This window comes from Epinephelus lanceolatus, chromosome 12 (genome assembly GCF_041903045.1).
Source record: "Epinephelus lanceolatus isolate andai-2023 chromosome 12, ASM4190304v1, whole genome shotgun sequence".
NCBI classification, from domain to species: domain Eukaryota; kingdom Metazoa; phylum Chordata; class Actinopteri; order Perciformes; family Serranidae; genus Epinephelus; species Epinephelus lanceolatus.
In genome coordinates this window covers 20,133,242-20,154,846 of record NC_135745.1, presented here as the reverse complement: position 1 = coordinate 20,154,846, position 21,605 = coordinate 20,133,242, and the positions used below count along the sequence as shown (strand labels likewise).

The 21,605-nt window shown below is 41.2% G+C and overlaps 1 protein-coding gene across 7 annotated transcripts in view; it reads right to left on the bottom strand.

The window, feature by feature from the left end:
- Positions 1-21,605, bottom strand: part of LOC117271944 (receptor-type tyrosine-protein phosphatase mu) — a 231,636-nt gene that overhangs the window by 130,653 nt on the left and 79,378 nt on the right. For all 7 annotated transcript variants that reach the window (XM_033650517.2, XM_078173094.1, XM_078173092.1 and 4 more), the window contains exons 5-7: positions 20,941-21,056; positions 17,995-18,169; positions 8,684-8,977 (exon numbers count right to left, since the gene is read on the bottom strand). In XM_033650517.2, coding sequence (XP_033506408.1) covers positions 8,684-8,977; positions 17,995-18,169; positions 20,941-21,056 — 585 coding nt within the window. The remainder of the gene's footprint in view (positions 1-8,683; positions 8,978-17,994; positions 18,170-20,940; positions 21,057-21,605) is intronic.

Sequence of the window (21,605 nt, the reverse complement as noted above, 5' to 3'; positions counted from 1 at the left end):
AAGGATAAATCACATATAAGACTTAAAATGCTATTTTGCGGACGTTACATTTCAAGCTATGGTGTAGGGTACAGCATAGGCTTTACATTGATGCAGAGCCTACGCCATATGTATGGCGCCGATTTGATGCAGAGGTATAAATTCCACATTAGACGGAGGGGAGAACGGATTACCTCATCCCTTTGTTAATGGAACAACCATGTCTGTATGATACAAGCCTTAAATTTATTTAAAGATATTTTTTGGCCATTTTGCCTTTAATGTACAGGATAGGTAAGTGTGAAGGGGGGAGAGACAGAGAGGGGGGATGACATGCAGCAAAGGGCCACAGGCTGGATTCGAGCCCGGGCTGCTGCAGCAACAGCCTTGTACATGGGGCGCCTGCTCTACCACGGTGCCGCCACTGATATGGGGAGAAAGTGGAAACGACACACTGTTTGAAACTGAAGTAAATATTACGTGTTAAAAGGTCAGAACGGGTGCCTCCACAATGACAATAGTCTCCTTTTGGTAATGGATGCCAATATAGGATGTTTTACAAACTATCGTTTTCGCATGACTTGGCTCTGATAGTGGCAAATGGTTGCACAGCCTCCACCAGTAACGTGGGGATGTACATACCGAGGAAGGGTTGTGTTATACGATCAGTGGGTACAGCTCCACAGTAGGCAGCTCTCTTCTGCTGTGTGACTGTGTCTAAGTGTTCTGTTCTTCATTTTAACATGTATTTACATGAATTCTTGGGCTGGACCACATGGGGTCTCGCCCTGAAAGCAAAAGCCAAGGCAAACATGACTGGTGACTGCCGGTCACTTCCTGTTTCAAATTAAAAGCCTTCCAGCATTTCATACATGTTCTGTATACTAGGCTTTGAGCTAGTCTTGTTTGATTTGGGAGAGAGTTGTTCAAGTTTTCTAACATTTTTGGACCGTCTTTGTCTATAGGAATAATACATATTGATTTTGAAAATGGGCTCTCTTTCAAGTTCGACTTGAAATAATGAATGCTGAAGGCGCTAACCTGGTTAGAAGGCTAACAATGCATCTCACAGCTTAAAATCTAGACCCCTTTTTAGCAAACAGTACGTATTGTCAACCTGCATCTCTGTCCTTGGATGTGACAGCTATGCAGCATCTTTTGTCCTCTGTTTCTTTTATTCTTTAAGTATACAGTTTCTGTAAATATACAAAACAAAAATTCTTCCAGAAGAAAAGGTCTCACACTTTGCTTTCACAATCTGTGGACACTGGGGAGTCATGCTTTTCCAAATTCAACACAGGTGAAGTAAATTTGCCAGTTTTTTCACTAGAGCTGGACACAATTCCTGAGGGTAAATAAGAATATTCGCAAAGACTCTATACAAGTGGTACCAAGCCCCAACTGTCCTTACATTAAGCCAAGTCATTAAATCTCCTTGTCTATCAAAGCTAACCTTTTCCTGACAAATTAAGAACACGTTGGGAAAAAGGCCTTTTATACTGTAGATTGCACTTTTCAAAGCCTTTTTTTTTTGACAGCTGAACAATGGTCGAAAAAAGGAATGACATTAACTTACCATTATTCATTACTTGTAGGGTTTAAAAGTGGAGATGGAGAAAGAACAGGTTGATTTTTCAGTAACTGGAATCACCAGACGATTAACTGTACAGCTTATATCATTCTGATCATGCCCAATATGCTTTTACAAAAGGGCAACAATACAGATCTACACAGAAACACCAATTTAGTTCATGTATTTCATTCTACATAGAATAACTTCCTCTTGGTGTACTGCACCAAGACTGTATTGCTCATACTGTATGCAGTTACAGGTATGCATTATATGAAGTGACACAATGTACAGAATAATGGTTTAAAGCAGTGGTTCCCAATTGGTCCGGCCAGGGGGTCCAGATTTCTCCTTAGTCATTAGTTCAAGGTCCACAAAGTTTAATCAGTTCAGTGTCCTACTTGCATTTGACCATGTCATGAGCTAGTTTGTTCTCCATTCAGAATGAGCCCATGACCCACTTTTGGACCGCAACCCACCAGTTAGGAACCACTGGTTTAAAGGGTCATTCTAGCCATGGTAAAAACTATACCTTTTTTCAAGTCTTAGCTGACAATTGATCCATCTGAATTGTATGTCTACATGAAGAAAGTTTTATTTTAGTAACAGATGTGGTGGCAAAAAGGCCTAGAAATACTTGACCCTTAAGGTCAACTTAGAAGCAAAACATGTTTATTAAAACTGAGCAACCCTGAATGGTCTCACTCTGGGGAGAAGTCTTAGAGCAGTGTGTCCTGGCAAACATTGTGATGGAGAAACATTGTGATGGGGAAATAGATGTTGGCAGAAAAAAAGTGTGGTAGAACACAAAGTAAGTTGAAGGTAAGTGCAAGTTCTGGAAACAGCAGGAAATCACACCCACACACACATACACACACGGAAAGTTAGGTATAATGTTTATGTGAGGAGGAGTATAAGAATGTTGGGTGAACTGCTCTACAGGGCTGTCTCATTGTTGCGGTATGTGAAGTTGTAAGCTGTGTCTTCAATAAAATTCCCACGAAAGGCTGTGAATCGACCCCAAGTCATATGAGTTGTTTTTCAACACAGATTAGAAAAAAAATATGAAAAACATGGCCACATTTTAAGATAATGAGGTAAACGTATGTAAAAATAATCCTGTGAGCAACAACCTCAGCTTTCAGACTGTTGTGAATACTCTGTTACCGACTGTTTTTCCACTTTCTAGACAAGCTGACGTCAGCTTGTGTTGGATTTCTTCATATGGTCATCTGTTTCTGGCAGGCTACATCTACATTATGTAGCCTGCATTGCTACATGTAGCTACATGCTAACATCTTGGTTGCAATGATGTTCATTTTTTCCCTGATTTTGTATCATATTCATGCTGACACATGTCCAGTTGCTTTTTTGGAAGGGGGGTCTTAAAGAGAGGTGCTACAGGTGTTCCAGACAACATGAGGAAAATGAAGTGATTTTGATCCTTAAAGCATGTAAAGAAAATGAGCCTAATCTCTCCAATACAGGAGCAGGTATAATAAAGTAAGATGTTAGCGATGGTGACAAGTGGTGTGTAAAAAAAGACTGTGAAGAGTTTTTGGAGAGACAGTCATGTTAGAAGTATTTTACTTAAACTGGAAGGTGTCTGCCTCGGCATTTTTATTAAAGCCTCTGATGTACATACAAGAGTTTCGTTGCAGCCACTCTGGTGTCTGTCTTGTGCATCAGACACTTTGAAAAATACTGGAATTTCATTTTTTCAGTCAAGAGGCACCAAATTGTATTTTAATTCCTTAGCATGTTTGGAAAGCTTTATTACAATATTGCTTCATTGAGCATGGCTGCTGAAATGTTTGTCCTTGTACAGGTTTCACTGGCATGCAAAGTATTGTATTGCACATGCAGTGAGAGCTTTCTGAATGCACAGACGTATTAACAAGCACATACTTGACTAAAATGACCTTTCATGAAGCTGTGTTTAATAAATTCCTTGCTTGGTACAGGCACTTCATGAACAGTCTGACAACTGATATTGTTGAGAGGAAAAATAACATGTTTTTTAATAAATGTAAAACTTTTATGAGAAGGGGCATGCTGGGAAAAAGAATCTGGAAATTGGCTTAACATTCGCTGTGGCAACTTTCACACTTGTCCTTCAAGTTGTTATGTTCCAGCACCAATGTCACTGTAACAAATGATTGTACTTGGCAAATAAAGTGATTCTACCATTACTACCATTTTCATGTTGCCAGACGCTGCTGTCATTCTTCTGCCTTTGCATTAAAACAGACCTGGTCCTTCACAAATTAACCAGGAGGCTAAATGCAAATAACCAACCTTGGTATGGGTGAACATAATTGCGCAGCTCCTCCCTGCTCTCCACTGTTGTAAACGAGTGTTTAAGGGAGGGCTGATCCCTGATTAACGCTCATTCCCCCATGTTTAATAGCACTCAGTGCAACAGAATGGCAAAGTAAAAAACAAACAGATGAGACTACTCCCACGTGGTACTGGAGCGCAGATGGAGACAACTTATAGACGGAGATGTGGACTTGGCAGAGGCTGGAGTCTGAGCAGGTGTTTGGACCCAGCATGGACATCGTGTACTGACATTTTTAAAGTGCCCGAGAGCCAGCGAGACAGCAAAGGCCATAGGGTGGAGATGAGGCACACAGGACAGACTGTTCTTTCACCATGGAAACTAGTATGAAATTATCTCTGTGTGCCTGTGTACTCCTAACTCAAACAACTGAGAGCTGATCGATTTAGACACTGTCAAAAGTAGCATAACTAACAGTCTTCAGCAGAAGTAGGATTACATAAACAAATATTAGAATAGCTGTTTTATTCGAGTAACAAAATGTTTCAAATGCTTCTAAAAGTAGCGTGAATCCGTGTTCAAAATGTGTCTGTGACCATTATAACCCAAAGCAGATTACGATGTGAAGATGTTGGATAATACTTTTCCACACTGACAGAAAGTACAACTCCGACTGCAGAGGAATAGTTGTTTAAGGCTCGCTTATCTGCCGTCCTAGTGTGGGCTGGAAATGGTTTCTCAGTGTGAGATGGTTTCTCAGTAGTGTTGCTGAAATGCAGGGCACCCTGCTGTGATCCTAGGGCACCACCTGATAAAACAGTGTCTTCCTTCAAGTAGCACTTACCAAGCGTGGAGAACTCTGAAGTGGTAAACAACTTCACACAGACACAAATTTCACATGGCAGAAGAGTACAGTTACCAAATGCTTTTCTCTTTTAGCTTTTTAGCTTGGTGAGTAATTTTGGCCAGTAGGAAAATGGGGGTGGTGGAAGGGGGGGGGGGATAACAAATGTTAACAAGCTGTGAAATTCAACATCGACGGACGAAAAAGACATGAGGATATGCAAAAGCAAAATGTTGTTTGAATCATTCTGCAAACCCTTGAAACCCACAAATAACCCCCTCAAGCAATCACAGAGCCTTGGATACGGACATTCTTTTGATGTTCACTAGAAAAGTAATGGAAGTGCTTCATTGGAAAAAAAAAAAAAACCTTTCAAAGCTGCCCCTGTCTACCTCCTGCTTCTGAATTGAATTGGTGGCGTCCTTGCATTATACATTCCCTATTTTACAGAAGATTGAATTAAAACATCCTTTGTCATCAGAAACATTGCTCAGTTTGCAAAGTGACCAAGGCATGGCTATGAATAATTATGTGAGAGACTGTGCTCTAAAGTGGCCACAGATTTTCATTAGCGCCTCCAGACAGCAGTGCAGGGAGAGGGGGAGTGAGTCTGCGGGCCTGCCTGTATCAACAGTGATGTATCACACAGCCCTGTGAGTCTTAACCGTTCAATTAGGAGCTCTGCTGAGGCCCAGCCTGTCAGTAGGAAAGACCAGCAGAGTGCCGGACAAGATCAAGAGCTGCTTCCTCAAACACACTTCAGGAGCCGGGGCCATCAATCTCCCCGACTGTGACCGGCAGGGTGGCCAAGGGGGCAGGACCCCCACAGAAGCTGGGCCTGGCTCAGAAGGCTGCACAGGTAGGGTCATTCATCCCTATCAGCCAGACTAAAAATGAATAAGCCCATGACCTTCACAGTGGGGAGAGGGGGTTACACCCTGGGCAGGGAGGGGAGAAAAATCTCATTTTCATCAGCATTTCTCTGGACACCAAACAGCATTAGCCGGGGGAAAATGCTGAGGCTAGGTTTGTTTTGTTCCCCGAGTTGGCATCCTGGTACAGCATGGGAATTTAGCTGGTTAATGTTGTGAGAAGGGCAATTTGTACAATATCATCAGGCGTTCTCAAAGTGTTTATGTACATGTTGGAGTCTGAATGCCCACAGTAAAGCAGCAATGTAACGACCCAAATTTAAGGTGCCACTCTGCCTCACACATGATATCAATCTGCGTCGCTGATGAATTAAGAAGCTTGCAGGGACTTTGGAACAAGAATTAACCCAAATAAACAAGTAGTTATCGAGTTAACCATGTGGTAGGGCAGTTTTCAGCTCTATGTCTGGAGCCAGCCATAAATCATATCAATTATTGTGACACACAGCTGTTCCCAACAGCAACCAAAGTTAAAAGAGTTTATTTAAAGTTGTTGATACTCCACTGGTTCATAGGTGTTATCTGTTTTCCTGTAATGCTATAAACGTATGCACAGCTCTAATTGTTCCAGGTGTTTAGGTAGGATACATTACTTAGAAATGAGACAATTTATGTCCATATGCCAAAAATGTTAATGAAGATCTATAGGTGGAAACAATGAAAATACAGAGGGCTTCGTCTACGATACAAAAAATAATTACCTATGTAAAATGGCAGTGATATATGTTGGGCAATTGTGAGCTGCAGTTATTTGCTTCAAATGCAATGAGGCTTTAGAGGAAACACAATGGAGCTTTACCAACAATGGAGCCCTGATGGCTATTTATTGTATGCAGGGGGTGATTTGTAAAAATAGGAATCTTTTTGAAATGCTTTGTTTGTAAAAGTAAATTAGGGATGCTACATACTCAAATACAACAAGCCTGAGGCAATAATAATAAAAACTGCTGAATGAATGGATTGCTTGAACTGCTCTGACCACCCTTTCCCACAGAACTGTTACAGTTTCCAGTTTCTCTCTATTTTGTTCACTATTATTCTCTGTTGTATCCGTGAGTCATTGTGTTGGGGCCGTGCAAAGTGCTGACAGCGAACGTGAACCCTGTTTTACTCAGTTTCACGATCGCAAATTATTTTTGCAACAGATATCAAAAGCTCCATACACTGCTCTTCCCTGGGCATCACCATTGATGTGTAATTGACAGGTCATTATCAAGCTAGAGTTGAGAGAGGGCTGCTGGCCCACTCCAGTGTTGTGTTGCAAGGTCTGTTATAGGAAGAATACGACCAGATTGTTGACAATAAAACAATAAAATAAAAAGAGGAACTTTTTCCAAGTGAGAAAGAAAAAAAGACACAATGCCTGTTTCAGACAAGAATACAAAATTTGGTATCAGATCGAGTTTCGAGTGACCTATACCTGTTAGCGGTGTTATTCAGTTCGTCTAGCTCAAACATACAGTAGCATGTCATTGTTATTAGGGATGCGATGATTTCATTACAGAACACAATGAAAAACACTCACAATAAGTTGATTGTGGTAAATTTCCATTATCAGGATAATGGTGAATATCATGTCAGGCTGCTGGGCAACCAGCAATAAAAGATTGGGTTGCATATGCACAAACCTAAAATAATCTTCATCAAGCATCAGCACATTTCATATGAAAGAAATAATGCTATCTGAAGTAGCTGAAAAGCCTGGCCTTGTAAGATTTGCTTCCACTTAAAAGAATGTTCACTAAATACAATGCAATTGAAATATCAGATTCTTAATAACATGCAAGGTAACGTCATTCAAGTATGTTTAAGTGCCATCTAAAGCCCAGTTCAGACTAAAGATTTGCAACAAGACGAGTTGAAGCATGCAATTCCCTGCAATGCGCTGCTCTGCAACATTCTAAAATTCTGCTAGTTCACACCAATGCAACTAGATGAGATGGTGTATCATCTCTATGCAACAACTCTCTGTGCTTCCGTTCTGATTCACAGCTTTTCAGGCCTATTTTGTGGCTGAATATAATTTGTAGCTTCTTAACATATGAATGAGGATAGTGATAGTGACATACTGGCTACAGCTGCATTTGTAGTGGCGATGGAACGGCGAAAAAACATGAACAAAACCAAGCAGATGGACTGTATTCATAATAAATACGCCACAATAATATAAATACCCACCGCCAATTAATCAGTAGCAGTGACCCATCGTGAGACACCGGCACATGTGATGACAGAAACGGAGGGCTGGGCGGAAACAGAGCACCTGCCGCAGCAAGTGAACACGCCATCTGCGGTCATTCTGGCTTGACCAGCGTCTGCTGGCCTTACGTTCTAAAACCAGCCACTTGCGATTTGACTAGCTGAGCTGCAGGTGACACCTATAGCTGGCTTGTCTTGAGCTTTGATGGTCAGTTCATACCACTCAGCTTTTCTCTGCGACATTCTAAAATGGTTTCGTCTCATCATGAGTCTTTGGTCTGAACTGGGCTTAAGAGTTTGAAGTATATTTTGATGATTAATGGGATGGTATCATGAATGACAATTGTTTTACCAAGGACAGTCCTGACACAAAGTTTTCATATCATCCCTTCCCCAACTGTTAGTGTCATGCTGTATGCCATTATAGCACATGCACATAGCAAACATAGCCACATGGGCCTGGTATGCTTTGAAATAGTTTGAATTACATACTTCTTAATTTATTTTGTATCTTATAAAAACGTCCTCTACAATCCTGGCATGTGCCTCTGTTAAAAAAAGCCAGCATAAACCAGGCACAACCTCTAGTTGATAGCTTATCTTTTAATATGCAATTGCAATTGCTCCTTGCAGCACATTTCTCATTTGAAAATAAATGTCTGAATCTCACTGGGCTTTCTACCTAGTCCTAGTTCACATTAAAGCTTGAGGGAAATCTGTAGACTTTAGATAGTTTAGATTATGTTACACATCTATATCTACAACAGGATGTATGAGTTGTTTTTAAGCCTGTTCATGCAACACTGCGAAACAACATGATGCATAATTTCCCTAAAATCCCAGTGGTGCTGCGTAAGTAATGGTATTGTTGGCCTCACCTGCACATCTGGTCCTGGCCCTCAGAGGGGGTCCGGGAGCTCCGGTGCCTCCCTCCAGAGGTCTGGTCAGCAAAACGCTGATCTCGTACTCTGTGTCTGGATCCAGGTGGCCGATCTTGTGTGTAGTCTTGTCTACGGGCTGCAGGTCATACATGGTGCCAGACACAGTGCGATATTCCACCTCCCTGTCGATGATTGGGCCGTCCCCATTGATGGAGTTGGCGTTCAGCTGGATCCAAAGGTAAGTGGCACCAACGGCAGTCAGCTGGGGAGGAGCAATTGGCACTGGGGGCTCTGTGAGAACAAAAAGGTTTTGTCTGATGTTAGATGAACATATTATAATAGTGAAATAGTGGAAAGTCTTGACAATAGGGAAAACAATTATGTTTTTTTTTAATTTGTGTAAGAAGTGTTGACGTTCCCACAACAAAATGGTGCATAAATGCATGTACCAAGCAAACAAGATGCTCAAAATCAATTTCTTCAATCAAAATCCTTGTGAAGCACATGAATACACATCTTCATGTTTCCAAATAATCAAGGTATTTAAGAAGAGCCACGTAACAATCAATAGTTCCAGCTCAGTGGGGAATCTCATCATCGGTAGTAAACTGACTAAAGTCAGCCAAACCTTGGCGAATGCTGCTCCCATTGAACAATGTATTGATTTCAATCAGAGGACCTCTATGGAAAAGCCTCTGTTAATTGACAGCTACTGTAGTTGTCATCTCTGTCGTCTGATTCAGAAGCTGGTTTAATGTCTCAACTCATGACGTCTGTGGACATTTGCTAAAAACCTACTGAGTGGAAAGCCTACAACACAACAGCGTGTTACCTATGCTGACTTACTTTTACAACACAATTCAGTCTCCAACAAATTAATGTGACTGTCATGTAAAGGTATTGTAATAACTTTGTCAGCGAATGTCTTACAAATGTGAACGTTCTGTCTGACATGTTCAAGTAAAGTGTAATGCAGTCTGCACTGCTAAAGCAAAAGAGCTGCACATACATGGAAGTTGTACGAAATGCATTTGGGTGTGTATGCTCTGCACTTGTTGCTTGTTTTGGGTGTGCAAGTTTCACTTCTTCTTATAAACAACAAAGCCGTTCTATGTGCAGACATCTCTTTATCTGATCTGAAGTGCAGCTAAACGTTCCTTTAAATTTTATAGATATAGATATAGGTATAGATATAGATTCCTGACACTACCCCACTGATCAACAGGTGGCAATAACCTGCCAAGATTTTCTGCAAAGCACGAGCAGAGATGGGGAAGAGGAATACAGCAAGCTGGGAAATATGGATGTAAACAATGCTGGATTTAAAATACTTAATTTTGCGAATGTTCTATGAAGACGGAAATGCACGACATGTTTGTTAGACCTCAAGGATACACAAATTGAGCACAGCGTTAGTTCAGGCAGGACACGATGTCAAGCTCAGCTCATATCCCAGCTACATCAGCTGATCTCAAACAGCCAATCAACTGATGGAGCAGCTGATTGATGGAAGGAGTCAGCTGATAGATCATATGACTCCTCTCTATGCAACCAAATGGCGAATTGAAACTGCTCTGGTCTGCCCACTGTTGCTGCTTCCCCTGCAAGCTGCTCTGCAACTCATTAATACCGGCTCTGTTCTGTTCCCGAGAGGTCTTTGCTTCTGCTCTCCCTGCCTCAGGCTTTCCATGTAGGTACATGGAAGGGCAGAGAGGTTTACTCTCTCTGCCTGAGGCTTTCCTCATTTGTGCGTGGAAGGGCAGAGAGGTGTGCTCTCTCCACCTTAGGCTTTCTGCATTGGCCTAGGAAAAGCAGAGGGGCCCCAGAACAGATCCATAATACCAAATTTAACACTGCAAATGGAAATAAAGTTTTCTTTGACTAAAGCGTTCCTAACTAAAATGCATTTTGGTAAGTTACACTGAAATAAAACAACTTTCTTTCACTTCTTTTTGTTTATAAGAAACCCCCACAGGAACCCTTTACAGAGACCTATGCAACATTGAAGGAGATCTTTTACTTTTACTTAACCTATTCAACTTTTCTAGGATGTCTAGATATATGATAACTGTCATCTGACTCCAACCAAATGACTTATTTGATGGGATGTCTATAAGCCAATCAAGTGTTCTACATCATCTAAAGTGGACTTGGTAGAGCCACGCCCCCTTTTTAACAAGCATGGCCATCTGTGAGGCTTAGAGGAACTATTTATCATATTGTTAAAGCACATAATTTATGTTTGAACCATTTTAAAAGAAAATATGAGATGCTATACAGGTAAAAAAAAAAATCCATGTGAAAAATTTATAGCTTCTTCTTAGGATCTGTGGATCTGAATGTCTGGGAAATGAATGGGTAAATACTGTTTACTGTGTTTCCAGAATTACACAGTGATTGGCTTTTGTATTAGTGATGTACCCAATTTATCTTGCCTGGTGTATGTTTGAATCTTAGATTTTGGGGAAATGTGCAGACATCACATCCTTAAAGTGATGTAAAAAAAGTTCTCTACTGACAAATTTTGCACAGATACAAGTCAGTATAGTCAAGGTCAGACATTTTAGGGGACGTAAACAAAAGAGAAACACATTTTTTAGTGGTAAAAGTATCAATATCAAACATTACAAGTAAAAGTTCTGCATTAAAAATGTTACCCAAGGGAAAGTATGTATCATTAGCATTATCAGCAAAATGTACTGTACTTCAAACCATCAGAGTAAAAGTACTAAATGCAGAAATACACCCCATCTGAGTGGTATTACTGAAGCATTGACAGGTAAGCAGCAAATGTATGACGTCGCTCATAATAATATAATAAATATAATAACTATTATATATACTGTTGGGTAGTTTAATCTATACCAATGCATCATATTTTATCAGATAATCATATCTGGAACACAGATCTGTAATGTAGTAACTACAGATGTCATACAAATGTAGTGGACTAAAAAGAGCAACGTTGGTAGTGGAGTAGAACTAAGAACAGTACTTTGAGTAAATGTACTTACATTTCAGTATCACTGTTTAAAAGCAGGGCAAGAGATTTAATTACTGTGTCACAGACAGACAAATAATTGCACTTCACTGCCCAAATGTCTGGGTTTTTCAAAGTTGGAGACCTTCACAAAATGATTAAAGGCACACAATTACAACAAGGTATGTTATTTTCAAATGATAGGACACTGCAGTCTTTGGTTAATAAAGAGGAGGAAAAATTCCACAGACTCTATTGTGCAAATATTTCATGAAGGTGAGGACGTTTTTCATCAAAACTGAATATTGAAAACGGACACATTTCTGGGGCCCTTTGAACCTCCGATGTGTCAGAAATGTAAGCTCAAGTACTTTCATACAAATTTATCTCTTTCAGACCAATGTGGTGTTCAATGACAACATTGAAGATGACCTTTTCTCTGTTATGTCACCAATATTTGTCTAATCTTGCTTAAACCTTGTGCAATTTCTGGTTTAATGAGACTTCTGGAAATGTCAGACAAGTTATTTCGGCTGTAGGTATTTTCAGGATTGCATTATTATATAACCAGGTAAGAGGACGCTGCATTAACATGTGAGGGGAGGTGTTATTAAAGAAACTTCTAACACCTAGAAGGGCAGTTCTACACTTTATTATTCACTTTTTAAAGTCACATTAGACAAAAATGCTGGTCCTATTAAAAGACCAGCATTTCTTTAAAGTCTCCAGGTGCAACCAAAACCCTGCCATCGTAAACAAAGAGCTATGACCCACAGTCGAGGCATTGCCTAGGAATCTACCCTTGTCACGTACTACAATAGCTACACGTCCCAAAGGCCACAGTGAGTAGCTCTAATGAGCACACACATGTAACAGAGTAATGCCATTAGACGTCTGACTGCTTCTCATGGAGTTGTCATGGAGAGGGAGAAGTCTCCAGGCACATTAGGGCTGAGGTGTCCTACAGAGAATTGGAGGCTCTTTCTAAGCAGATGGTTACCCTACGGTGACCTCAGTCGCAGGTCCCTAAACTCCCACTAATCTAAGCTCCCAGTGTTGCTGTCAAACATCACCTAAAGCGAACCAGCTAATCCAGCGTGTCTTCTCCTGGACTTGCACGCAGAGCACCAGTCTGGGTGTTGGAGCCAGACAAAAGAAAGGGGCGATCCAAAATCTGGTTTCAACCATTGGCTTGTTTTGATGGTCTTTTGTGGCCTATTGTTATGTCTTAAAAGGGATTTAACTGAGTTAAGAGGCAATATGCTCAGATTGATTTAAACAACAGAAAGCAGCACAGGCTCACTCTGTAATACCACCCCTCAAGGTATGATGGCATATTAAAATACTGGTGTAGTAATGGTGTTTGGCATTTGTCATATTTCAAAACATCAAAAAGAAACTAAAATGTATGAACTGGCTTTGCCAAAGTTGGTTTCAGAGAAGAGAGACCTCAGGTTTTGCTGTAGTTTTTCAGCTTTTATTTTTTTCTCTTGAGAAAAGCAGATGGCATGTATGATTTGGAGACCAGATGTAATTTATTTTATTGCATAATAAGTATCTTCAGTCATTCAAGAACCGAATTAAAAGTGAGAACTTTGAAAAAGAACTCACTAAAAGTACAACTGAGTAATTTCACTGCCATAAAAAAACCCAGTCCTGCCTCAAAGGCAGCAAGTGTCATGTAGGTTGATTTTATTGACACATTTGCCAACACACTCATTCTCTGATAACACCCTGTGATGCAAAATATGACAAAGTTTCTGGCTGCTGACTCAGACATGACTGATTCACAGGGTGAGAAACTTTGCAGATTAATACAAAATCAACTAATATCCACTTAAGTTATGAAACTACATCTCATGATTATCTGGTTTTATCTGTATTAATCTTGTAGGATTACCTGTGACACAGTCAGATACCGTGGGATACACATGTCCAAGCCTTTTAATAATATAATCAATCCTCCTGTTCTACAGAGAAATGCCTTTTATGCACTGTAATGCACAGATGCAGCTGCTGCCAGTCAGCCCTATTTTTGCTGTTATCACATGAAACCATTTATGTAACAATACGACTAAGCAGCATGATGTATTATAGCAATAAGCATTTCATTTAACTTTGGAAACTTACTGCTTCACAAAAGCAGCAGCAGCTTACAGTGATGAAATAATTCCTGTAGGTGCAGTAATCCTCTGTTCAACAGCCATAGCAAACGCACTGAAAATAACGGATTACTGGTGTGAAATACACTCAAGTGCTGGAACACTTTAGGATATTAACAACTCTGTTCCCACTGTTTAAGCCTCACAAGGCAGCTTCGCAGCAGCGGGGGCCCTGGAAAGGGCTCCAACTGAGCTTCATGCTGGCTGGAGATGGGTGACAAGCGCGCAGATGACAGTGGCGGCCATACGCGAGGGTCAGTGAGCAGCTGTTGTCATGATGTTGACCAGACAGGCAAACGGCCCAGCGACAGCTGTGCCCTCTTCTTCCGCAGCACCTGCCTGCCCGCCAGAACGCAATAACACAAATGCACACTCATGCACAGGCGATGAAAAACGGTCACACCGGCATGCACATGGACCCAGTGCAGAGTGGCAGAGACATACTCGCAGGAACCAACATACTGGGGCTGACACTTATAGTACAGTTTTAATAGAGGTGTCTATTCCTTTATACTTACTATAACAGGTCTTAAAACTGTGAAAAAAGCTCATCAAAATTTCCCAGAATCCAAGGTGGTGACTTGACTTTGCGCTCTTGTAAACAGTCTGAAATCCATAAAGACCCTGTTATTTCTTTCTTGGGGTGGGACAGGGGATCTTAAATGGGAGATAACAGGTCAACAGTATATTCCACATAGACGTGGTACATATTATGTGAAAGCAGGGAACCTGAAGATTAATTTGAGATGCAGCTCAGCACTGTATGCCCTGATTTTCTAGTCATAAATCTGTAATAAACATTGTGTTCTGGTACGCGCCTATTTAAAAGTTTAGAGCAGTGGTTCCCAACTGGTCCAGCCTTGGGGTCCAGATCTCTCTTTAGTTATTAGTTTAAAGTCGAAACAGTTTAATACATTAGGGACTATACTTGCGTTTGGCCATATTGTCAAGCTAGTTTGCTGTCTCTGTCGAGTAGCTGTTTATTAGTCACTCAATCTACAACAGAAAATGGCACTATAAAATACAAGCTATGAGCCAGAAATTCACTGTACCTAAAAATAAAGTGCATTTTTTTAAAACTTGACACATTTGCAAGTCACTTGGGGTCCATTCAGAATGGACCCAAGACCCACGTCTGGACTGCAACCCACCAGTTTGGGCTTAGAAAATTATGATGAAAGCATTCACATACTCAATTATGTCAATTTTTGGGTTGATACCACTTGTTACATTGTTTTGGTGCAAAATTCAAGTATGCTTTACAACTTGAATTAATAAAAATGGTCAAAACCCCTCTAAAACACCACATTACGACTCCAGGACCTTGAGGAACAACACAGAAAATACATGGTGTGATGTGGTATCAAAAACTTTTGAAATTTGAAGCTTTTGTGTAGAAATTGCAGTTTTTCTGCGACTGAATGGCGAGCAAATTTGTTCTGGAAACTGCTGTGAAACCCCCTTATGGTCAATAAACCTATGAGAGCAAAACATCCTCTGAATCCCCAAAGTCTCTTATTTGTGGCTGTAAAGTCCCATGAGGTTGTGATTGCCCTAAAGGTCAGTTTAGGTTATTTTTTACAGTATGGTCAAGTTTTAAAAAATGGTTTCACTAGAGGGAAATGGCCACTGAGGGGACTAACATCATCACACATTCACAATTGAGCTCACTAAATCCAAAATCCTTTTGAGTCATACCTTAATTTTTATGCAAGAATGTTTCGGGATGCCAGTATGCAGAAATATACAGATACAAGAGGCAAGAATAAAACATTTATACCACATGCAAATACTGCATGGTTTTGCCCAAAAGTGCATTGGATTAGCATAAAGTGGGCATGTCTGTAAAGGGGAGACTCGTGGGTACTTGTAGAACCCATTTTCATCGAGATATCTTCAGGTGAGAGGTCAAGGGACCCCCATGAAATAATCATTTTGTTCTTGCTTAGCCTAACTTTGGAGTGTTATTTAGCTCCCTTGCTGAGAAGCTGGCATGGCATCTTAGTACCACTGGATTTCTTAGGTCTTCTAGTAATCTCAGCCTGCTACAGCTTCTTAAAGACAGAAATCGCCTGGGATCGCTGGCAGCCAGGCGGGTCTCAGGGGGTTAAATCAACACTCTAAAACCCAAATATATTTAATTTACAATAATATGACACAGAGGAAAACAGCAAATCCTCACACTTTACAGGCTGGAACCAGTGAATCTTTGGTTAATGTTATGCAAATTAATCGACTAATCGTTTCAGCACTACAACACATTCATAAGTAGCACATACTCATGCAATTGCAGACACACACGTCTGGCCACCCATTTGCTATTCACCACACAGAGAGCAATAATAAGAGCTGCCACTCTGTTCTGTTGTTAGATTAGTTAGACCTGACTCTTTATAAATCCTTCTTTCATTTGCCCGTTACATCCACTGAGCCTCTCTTGCTGAGATGCAAGAGGTCCTCATTACGTTGTGCGCTCTCCTAATTGGGCTGCTGTGAGTGAAGAATTGATCTGCTCCTGATAGGAGACGAGGTGGCCACAGGAAAATGACGAGCTTGACTGGTCGGCCTTCGATTTTTGGTGGCTATACTCATTAGCGCTGACACGGCCGCGCCTCGGCAGCCTTGACTCGGTAGCGTGGCCCAGAATACTGTGCTGGAGCTCAGTGGATGCTTTGCGGGCTCCAGGTGATTCTAACCAGGCCAAGAAAGGAGCCAGCACTTGGACAGGGAGTAATTATCCCCCTTTCAGAACCACTGGCTGCACTACAGGAGAGCCCATCACGAGGGGGGCACGGGGAAAGGGGGCTGCGCTGGCCCAATCCGTATGGCACTCTGGAAATACATGCAGTGCGCTTCCACATAGGCGCATAAATCTGACTGAATACTGGCATGAAAGGCAGAAGTGATTATCTGGGATAATCAAGCATTCACTCTCCTCATGTTGAAGAAAAAGGCAGTGTATAGTAATGAGGGGAGGGGGGGAGAGAGGGAGCCGGTGTGTGACTGTAGCAGGCTCATAATCCACACAACCGCTCCACGGTCACTCCTCCAAAAAACGAGTCACGGAAGCGGTGAATACACATTTAAGGAGGATTTACGACTCAGACACATTGCTAGGAGGGTTAAGCACTTGTTTTATGACTGGTACGATAAGAGGAGATATCAGCCTTTTTTTATGTGTGACACTTATAACCGTGAAAACGCCTCTTTTCTCCCTGCGATGGCTTGGCTTACGTCGGAGTCATCGAGGTGTGAAATCTCTGCAGAATTTAAAGCAGGATGCGTTAGAAGATTCGATAAATGCCTAAATCTAGAAAATTATTTTAAATATTTATGACAAAGGCACTTTACACTTAACTGGTTTGTCTCGTGTAAAAATACATCTAGTAACACACTGAAAGCAGCGATCAGCAAAAATATTGCCGTCTGGCGAGTATGTGTAAGTGCGAGGATGTGCAAGTGATTGTGTTGCTGAATTTATGCACGACAGTGGTTTTGAGTGCCTCCAGTGTGTCAGTAAATTTTCTTTGAGTACACCGCTGAAACCCACTGATACACTCGGGCAGAGAGACTTTATCTCCCTCTTCACTCTGCTGTGTCTGGGCCCGGCCATTCTCGCATGATTGACAGACCTCGATCTGGACAGCCAGGATTAAACCTATCAATCACATAAAGCTTGGAGACAAAAAATAAAAAAGAAAGAAAGAAAGAAAAAAAAATCGGGGCAGTAAATTCAATTGAGAGCACAGGGAGAAAATTGAGGTGAAGAAATATAGAAGGCCATTACCGGGCTATAGGGCTGTAGGAAAGTGAGGCCTTGCAGGATTTAGTTTCAGACGACTCCATAAATTCATATCAAATGACTGCAGGAGTGAAATATCAGTGAGGTTACTGTAAACCCTTTGTGATCTTTTAGGTGGAATTGTGCTCAGTCAAGGACAGCCTTTTCAGGGGAAGTATTAAAGTCCTCTGGATAACAAATCAACATAAAAAGCTAGTATTTTTAGCATCGCCTTAAAGGACATTTTCATCTACGAACATGCAGCATTTCCTGTTTATCTCCTGTTGACTTTGCTGAATGCATAGAGGTCATGTGGATGGAAAAACACTAGTTAGTTCAGATAGGCGGTGTTTGTGTTTCTCTTTGCTCTGGGACCAATACTCACGTTTTATGGTTAGTTCTCCATAATTGGACACTCCAACCCCTTTGTCTGAGTGGACGATGCAGCGGTAGCGGCCCGAGTCGCCCTTGGTTGTGTTCTCTACATCAAAAGTGCCTATGAAGCGCCGGTTGTTCCAAGGTTTAGTGGCTTTCATCGGGGCCTCCCGTCCACCGATGCCCTGTTTGGAACCGAGACAAAGACACACAAGTGAGCCTACAAAATGGAAAGGTTTAATAAGCAAAGTGGCCTGACCTTGTGTGTTTCAGAAACTCTGGTTGAGTGTACTCGTTGTCTGTTCTCGCGCGCGGTTGTTTGTGTCCTATCATTCCCATCGGTGGCTGATAGTAGGAATACATTTATCACACAGGAATGCACGCACACACACGCGCGCACGCACACAAACACGCAGTGGGCTCTCCCCAGCTGTCACCCCTCACAGCAGGCAGATGGGGGACATTTGTTCATTAGAAATATTTCTTCATTACTGTCATCGGGGGACTTCACTTAATGTTTGTTTTCCAGCTCCTGTGCTAATGAGGACGTGTTTGTTAAAATGATGGAGTACCTGGCAGAGGACCTTTACCCGGCGTCATGCTCCCACTGATCACATGTGTGACAGTGTGCTTAGCAGCAGAGCCGGCAGGGTTATGTCTGCCAGATGCACTACCTTTGCTGCTCAGAACAAGGTCAATTCAAGACTGCTGTGCAGCTCAGTTGTGCCGGATATAGTACACAGTATCCACAGAGCCAACATCTATATAGGTTAAGACCATACTGCGGTGATCTGAAACAACTGTGATCCCCTGCCTCCCAGACACAGAGGCCTCTGGTGAGCAGGTGGGATCTCAAACACAAGGGCACAATAACGCCATGTGTGGATGTCTTCGCCGGGAAATCTCAAATGATTTATACAGTAAACAACAAAAGCTACCTGTATTTTCTGAAGCCAACTTTTAAAAGTTACTGTAGTGCTGGCATTAGCTTTAGGTTGTTAAATTAATGACTAGGTGCCATGATATACAGTACAGGCCAAAAGTTTGGACACACCTTCTCATTCAATGCGTTTTCTTTATTTTCATGACTATTTACATTGTAGATTCTCACTGAAGGCATCAAAACTATGAATGAACACATGTGGAGTTATGTACTTAACAAAAAAGGTGAAATAACTGAAAGTTATTCAGTCAGTTGTTTTCTCCTTTAGAGTAGCGGTTAAACTGCTCACCAGAACTATGTTTGAGGTCTGCTGTTGTGCAGTTTAAATGGACATCTGGTCACCAATCAGGAAAATTGCTGTGGTGTAACTGTTTACATTTGGCCCTATGTAATTACGGTTTAACATGTTTAAAATAACCAAGTACTCCTGCCTCATCTTCTTTCTTTTCTTTCTTGCTACCCTCTCCCTTTCACCCGGCCCCAAAGAAGTGCACCGGGCTTTAAGGACAATTTTCGTAGTCGCCAAACAGTGTATTACATCTGTCATGAGATGCCCTGTAGCATAAAAAGACTTACATGGTGAAAGTGGATACATTTTTTTGAGCGTCACAACCCCCCCAAAAATGACTTGCTTCACTTTCAGTATACTTGGAAAATCTAGAGGGGCGGAACAATTGAATCATTTTACCCCCATTCAAGTTAGCGGAGCGCCAAATCTGAAGTCTCTAGTGTGGAAGCAGTGCTGATCATCTGGGTAATTTTATACACGGCAGTTGAATTTTTTGGATTCATGCGCCACCGAGCAACTCTTATAGGAATGAACAGGGCCTCACCGACAACACTGTATCCAGTTCTCTTTATGCATCCATGTCTTTTACCCAGCAGTTTGGATCCAAACAATGTAACTTAATGAATTAAGTGTTTGCTGTTGTTGATTAGTTATCAGTTTATATTTTGCATACTATGAATTTTTCTTTATTCTCATTTTTGCAACACTGTTGCCAACAGTCATATCCAAATCACAAAATGGCTGACAGCTGTTACCAAGGATTGATTTGGTAACCATTCCAGTTATGCAATATATTGCGATGCCCTTAAACCACATGTTGATGTTACATACTTAGCATGACTTATTGGAGAATCTGCTACATTGAATGTCAAATGCTAAATTTCTAATTTTTTTATGTATTTATTTTTATTTTAATTAGTTTATTTGCACATACATGTATAGAAAACACAGGAAAAAGAAATTAAAACATTGTGCAGGAGAGGTTAGAGGCCAAAAATGGCTCACAAGGATACCTCCCCTATTAAATAAAAACAATCATACATAAAAAGAAGAGGATAAAAACGTTTTCCCCATTTGAATGAATACTTCACCTCCTAATGATTATTCGTACATCAGATCCTCACCTCCTGTTACATTGAATTCAGGAAGGAAGTTTTGTTTTGTTTTCCTTGCATGCCTCAATGGTGAAGGAAGAATACAAAAAAAATCCTTGTCAGGCACTTATTCAGTCAACATTTAAGTGATAACGCATGTGTTTGGGAAGTACTGAGTAAATGACTGGATAAATGAGACTTGGATTACACTGCACAAGTTATATGAGAGTTTGTCCATGGATGTTTTGATATAGTTTAGCTGTTGTTAAACGTGGACGCCTATGATTTCAGTTGTTCAAGAATTTTCTCTGTTTCTGATTTTTCGTTCACTGTGATAGCATACAAGGAAAACAAAGTTTTCTTCCCTGATTCAGTCTAACACGGGGTGAGTAATTGCTGTACAAATGATCATTTGGGCAGTGACGTATTCCTTTAAAGATGGCATAAGCCTGCAGTCTTCTTAGATAATGGCAACACCGCTGATCAGAAGATTACATATTCAGACAGCACGAGTACGGTCTGTTCAGTAAGACACATTTATTTCCAGAGGGCCCACTTCTAATACTGATTCCACCCTCTGATCTAGTCTTTGATCTAAAGTGGAAGTAAAAGGATAAAAATGGATCTAACCTGAAGCCAGAGGCGGAAATTGTCCCTTTTGCGTCCATTGACGGTGCAGTGAAAAGATGCAGTCTGTCCGGCGTTGACCTCCACTCCTTTTATAGTCAAGAAGTGAGGGGTGTTCACTATGGGGAAAAAAGCATATATCTATCAGACAGCTGCAGAAAAGTCATATAAGATTACAACTTCACGAAAATGGGTTTGTACTTAATGAGATTTAATCATCAGAGCTGTGTGCTGGAGTAGCGTTTAAGATCTATGCTCCTATGTCCACAGATTTCACTGTTACTGACTTTGTAACTCTTGTGCCAAGATTTGTATGCACAATTGGAGAGCTGAGAGGTGGGCTTGAATGGATAGTGCTCTTTATTACACTGTCTTATACCCCCTCAGCGCCGGAGGCCAGCATCACTTTGTGAGGAACATTCCACCTAAATCCTTAAAATGAGACACCAGAGGCCGATCCTGCACCAACCCAAAACCCAATTTCTGCTGTCTTTAAACTGCATCCTTTCATTGACTGAGGGGATTTTTCCAAAAGCATCATTCTCTTCTCTAACCCTGCTCATTATCAGTATGCGCACTGACTGGGATAGTCCACAGAAAGTAACTTATGTAGAACATTTTTGATTAGTACCGCTATTCTGCATAGAAAAATAGGGCAATTCAGTGGA